We start from the raw sequence: 5286 nt of genomic DNA, 5'->3' as shown, positions 1-5286 counted from the left end.
CCGGCCCCCCCGATGTGCGTGGGGTCCCCCCGGTGAGGGTCACTTGTTGGCTGTGTGTGCCTGCCCGGTGTCGTTCCCGGCAGTGCTGTGTGCGTTCCCCTTCCCTGTCCCGGTGCTGGTCCCGGTGTGGGGGGGTGTGTCCCCGTGCCCGGTCCCGGTGTGGGGGGGTGTGTGACCCCTTGCCCGGTGCCGGGCCCGAGGGTGTGAGGTGTATGCCCCCTTGCCCGGTGTCGGCCCCGGTGAGGGGGTGTCTGTGTCCCCCTGCCCGGTCCCGGTGTGGGGGATTGTCCCTTTGCCCCGTGCCAGTCGCAGTGGGGGTGTGTCGTGTGTTCCCCCCTCCCGTGTGTTGTTGTGCGGGCGCGGGGCGGGGGCGGGGGCGGGGCGGCGGCGGGGCCGTACTTAATGCGGGGGGCGGGCGCGGGGCCGCCCGTGGATCGCAGCACCCGCGGAGCGATGGGGTGGCCGGGGGTGCCCCTGGCCCTGCTGGGGCTGTGCTGGGCGGCGATGGCCGAGCGGCACACGGTGTTCTGGAACAGCTCCAACCCCCGGTGAGTGACCCCCGCCCGGCACCGGGACCTCCCTCCTTCTTCCCCCACCGCCGAGCACACGCACCGGGACCGGGACCCGCCGCCCCGAGGGCGCGGGCGGCGTCGCTCCGCTCCCCCGGCGGCCTTTGTGCGGGACGGGGCGGCGGGGCCGGTGCGGAGCCCGCGGCGGGGCCGTGCGGGGGGCGGCGGGGCCGGTCCAGGTGCGCCCGGGGGGGCCCTTCCGTTCCCAGGGCCGTGCGAAGGGGCCGCTTCCTTCCCGCGGGGGGGGCACGGCGCCAGCCCCGGCGCCGGCCCCGGGGACCGTGTTGACAAACACGGGGCAGGATGTGCGGGGGGGGCAGACCTGGAGCGGGGGCCCCCCCGCTCACCGGCCCCCGGGGCAGGCGGGGGCTGCGGCGTGACCCCAGCACAAGCAACAGCCCCACAGATTCGGGAGGTGCCCCCCCCCCCCCCCCCCCCCCCGGGGCCATGACCCTCCCTGGTTGTAGGTTTCCCTTGCCGGGACCATGACCCCCCGCAGGTTGTAGGGATGCCCCACCTCTTCCCCCCAGGGTCGTGACCCCCTCGGTTGTATGGGAGCCCTCTCGGGCAGTGACTCCTCTGATTGTAGATGTGCCCCCCCTCACCCCCCCGGTTGTAGGGGTGACCTCTCTCAGACTCTAGAAGTGTCCCCCTTGGCTTTAGTGGGGCCTCCCCTCGCACTCCAGACCCCCCGACTGTGGGGGTGCCCTCCCCGGGCCGTGACCCCCAGGCTGTGGGGGTCCCCCCCACTTAGGCACCAGCGCTCCCCCCGCGCTGTGTGGGTTCCCCTCCTTCCCTGGGCTGGGTCCCAGTCGTGGGGATTCTCCCCCATCCCCAGGCCGTGTCCCCCCAGGTTGTAGGGCTGCATCCCCCCGTAAGGTTTGGGGAGCTGGGGGTGCCCCCGTGAGTGCCTGTGCCCTCCCGGGGCTACTGCAGCCAGTGAGGTGGGGTCGCCGCAGAGGCCCCCAGCGTGTCCCCCCCTCCGGGCGGGGTGTGGGGAGCAGCCGGAGCCGGGCTGGCTGCCCCACGGCGAGAGCCGCGACGCCTCCTGCTCCGGCAGCGCTGGGCCGGGCAGGGTGCGGGCAGGGAGCGCGTCCCAGCCGGTCCCCTCCCTGCTCCCCGGCTCCTGGGGAGCGCTGGGAAGTGGGGTGCACTCACCCCTCACTGCCGGGGGGAGCCAAGCTGGGGTGGGGGGAAGGCCGAGTGAGGGGTGTCCTGTCAAAGCCATTCCAGGTGCTGTGTGACTCGGAACAGGGAAGGGTGGACTCAAAGGTGCTCTGTCCTGGAGCTGCTGTGGGCAGGGGGCTGCTCCCCATGGCTGTGGGGGATTTGGGGGTGCAGGCTAGGCCCCCCCGGCACTGACCCCTTGAGCCTCCCTCCTGCCACAGATTCCTGTGGAGTGACTACACAGTGGAGGTTCGGCTCAACGACTACCTGGACATCATCTGCCCCCACTACGAGGAGGGCAGCGTGGACCCCCGGGTCATGGAGCGCTACACCCTGTACCTGGTGGAGCTCGAGGAGTTCCAGGCCTGCAAACCCAGCTCCAAGGAGCAGATCCGCTGGGAATGCAACAAGCCCAGCGCCCTGCACGGCCCCGAGAAGTTCTCGGAGAAGTTCCAGCGCTTCACACCCTTCACTCTGGGCAAGGAGTTCAGGGAGGGGCACAGCTACTACTACATCTGTGAGTGCTGGGGGGAGCTCAGGGGGGCTGCGGGGGTGTCCCCGTCGAGCTTTCCCACACCCCTAACCCAGCTCCCCCCTTGCAGCCAAACCCATCCACCACCATGGTGAGGCCTGCCTGAAGCTGAAGGTGACGGTCACCGGCAAAGGCAGTGAGTATTGTCGCCCCCCAGGGTCCCCCCCGCGCCCCCCCTTTCCCGCTCGAGGCGCCGGTGCCCAGCGTGGCCTTGGCTGAGCTGAGTCACGGCCCGGCCGTGGCCCTCGGCCAGCCCGGGGTGTGGGCACTCACAGCTTGGCTGGGAAGGTGTTGGTGGCTTGGGGAGGGAGGGGGAACAGCCCACGGTGAAACTGGGTTTTGGGAAACTGCCCTTCCCTGGTGTGACCCCCCCTGTTTACTCCACAGCTCCAGCACCGCCTGTCCCAGCCTCGACACAGAAGGGGAGGATCCAGGCAGGTGGGTTGGGGGCTGGGGGTTGTGGGAGACACTGGGCTGAGTCCAACTGCCTTTCAGGGGAGACTGGGGGTAATGGGGGACACTGGGCTGAGCCCAACTGCCCTTCCTGGGGGGAACTGGAGGTTGTGGGGGACACTGGGCTAAGCCCAACTGCCCTTCGTGGCGGACTGGGGGTTTTGGGGGACACTGGGCTGAGCCCAGCTGCCCTCATGGAGGGGACTGGGGGTTGGGGGCACTGGGTTGAGCCCAACTGCCCCTGCTGGGGTCACCTGGGCTGGTGAGGGGGCCAGTCCTGGTGGCACCCCCTGTACAAGGGTGATATGCTGCTGGCTTGGGGCACAGCTCCTTCTGTTGGGGTGCTGACGACTCCTCTACCCCCCTCCTTCCCCTCCCCACAGATGACGCGGCCGCGCACGTGCTGAGGAGCGTGGGGCAGAACTCGGCCATGAGGAGCAGCAGCCGCCCCTTCACCTTCATCATCCTCCTCCTGCCCCTCCTGGTGCCACAGGGGCTCTGAGCTGCCCCACGTGCCCGGAGTCACCGAGGTTGGGGACCCCCGTGGTCCCCACACGCCTGCCCTGCGCGCAGACGGGCCAGGAAAGGATTTGTCAGTATTATGGGACTGAAGGGCCCGAAGCCGTCGGAGCAGCCCCACTGGCCCTTCCAGGATGGAAGGAGGAGGCCGAGAGGGAGCCTGGAGCTGGAGGGGCTTCCGTGCCTTGGACTGGAGAGGAGTGGGGGGCTGGCACCCCTGCCCCACAGCTGAGCTTGCCCACCACACTCGGGGCTCTCCCGGCGGTGGGCTCGGACTGGGACGTGTCCTGCAGGTGGGGACGTGGGGCAGCACCAGTGCAGGGGGCTCTGCTGACCCCCGGGGTCACTGGCTCGGGGAGCCTGGACAGGCTGGAGACGCCCTGGCAGCCAGAGGAGCGGGGCTGTAGGAAAAATCCCCCTCCCCACCGTGCTGTGCCCCTTCCCCACCCTTCATCCCCTGGCCCTCCCCCATCCCCCCCCTCCGCTGGGTGCCGGAGGGGCCCCCCCCAGCCAACCCCCCCTTTGTACAGCTTTTTAACAGGGAACTTTTTATACAATTGTCAGGAATAAATAACCGAAACCATACTGATCTCCTGGGGCTGGGGGGGCAAAGGGTCATCCACCCCCTCCCTGGGGGCCAGGCTCTCCTGGTCCCCATGGGGGGCTGGGCTGGTTAATTAATTAATTGGCTGGTGTTTGCACGGGGCTGTGAAGTGGCAAAGTGCCACGGCGGCTGGCACTGGCCCCGGCTTTATCTGGTGACACAAAGGCCTCCGGGGCAGGGGGAGGAGGAGGGGCCCTTCCCCCTGCTCTGCACTGAACTTCCAGGTGTGGGGCAGCAACTCCTGGAACAGATCCCAGGGGGTGGGACAGACTCCCCTGGGATGGGACAGACCCCACCGGTGGTGAGGAGGGGGTTGAGGTGCAGCCAGAGCCCCCAGGGCTGGGCAGGGGACACGGCCTGGCTGCACCCCAGGGCCCCCCAGAGGGGAGCAGTGTGTCCCTGGGGATGTGTGGCTCTGGGAATGGGGTGGTGGCCTCAGGGATAGGGGGATGGGAGATCACAAAGGCATGTGGGACCTTTGAGGTGTAAGATGCTGGGGGTGCAGGGAGATAGGGTCACTGGGACATGAGGCCCTTGGAATGGGGGATGCTGGAATGGAGGGTTGTGGAGAGGTGGGATCTTGGGAAATTGGGGTCACGGGGATGTGTGACCCCCTGGATGTGGGGGGACCCCAGGGGTGCAGAATCCTGGGGAGGTGAGCCCACAGGAATGTGTGACACCCTGGGATGTAGGGAGGATTCCAGGGATGGGGGGTCCTAGAGAGATGGGATCTCAGGGAATTGGGGTCACAGGGATGAGTGACCCCCAGGATGGGGGGAGACCCTGGGGAGATGGGATCACAGGGATAGGAGATCCCTGGAATTTGGGGATCCAGGGATGTGGGATCTCAGGTAATCAGGGTCACAGGGGGGATGAGTGACCCCCAGGATATGGGGGAGGGCACCCTGGGGAGATGGGGTCACAGGGACATGAGGCCTCCAGAATTGTGGACCCCAGGGATGGAAGGTCCTGGAGAGGTGCAATCTCAGGGAATTGGGATCACAGGGCTGGGTGACCCCTAGAATAGAGGGGAAGGCACCCTGGGGAGATGGGGTCACAGGGACTTGAGGCCCCTGGAACTGGGGACCCCAGGAATGGAGGGTCCTGGAGAGGTGGGACCCCAGGGAATTGGGGTCACAGGGCTGTGTGACCCCCCTGGATGTTGGGGAGGACTCGAGGGATGGAGGGCCCTGGAGAGGCAGGATCTCAGAATTGGTGTCACAGGGATGAGTGACCTCCAGGATATGGGGGCTGGGGGGGAACCGTGGGGAAATGGGGTCACAGGGACTTGAGGCCCCTGGAACTGGGGATTCCAGGGATTCAGGATCCTGGGGATTTGGGGTCACAGGACTGTGTGACCCCCAGGATGCTGGGGGGGCAACCCTGAGGAGGATTTGGTCACAAGAACATGAGACCCCTGGAATTGGGGACCCTAGGAGTGG

General features: G+C 68.0%; 1 protein-coding gene across 1 annotated transcript; it reads left to right on the top strand.

Annotated features, from left to right (window-relative positions):
• The first annotated feature begins 437 nt into the window (after window positions 1–437).
• EFNA1 (ephrin A1) lies at window positions 438–3822 on the top strand. The gene is made up of 5 exons (XM_027669341.1): window positions 438–548; window positions 1958–2253; window positions 2339–2404; window positions 2656–2706; window positions 3105–3822. The coding sequence occupies exons 1-5, from the start codon at window positions 454–456 to the stop codon at window positions 3221–3223; spliced, it is 627 nt and encodes a 208-aa protein (XP_027525142.1). The 5' UTR covers window positions 438–453; the 3' UTR covers window positions 3224–3822.
• Window positions 3823–5286: the final 1464 nt, after the last annotated feature.

This window comes from Corapipo altera, unplaced genomic scaffold (assembly GCF_003945725.1).
Source record: "Corapipo altera isolate COAL_440 unplaced genomic scaffold, ASM394572v1 198, whole genome shotgun sequence".
In the NCBI taxonomy this organism is placed as follows: domain Eukaryota; kingdom Metazoa; phylum Chordata; class Aves; order Passeriformes; family Pipridae; genus Corapipo; species Corapipo altera.
This window is presented reverse-complemented; position numbering and strand designations above follow the sequence as displayed.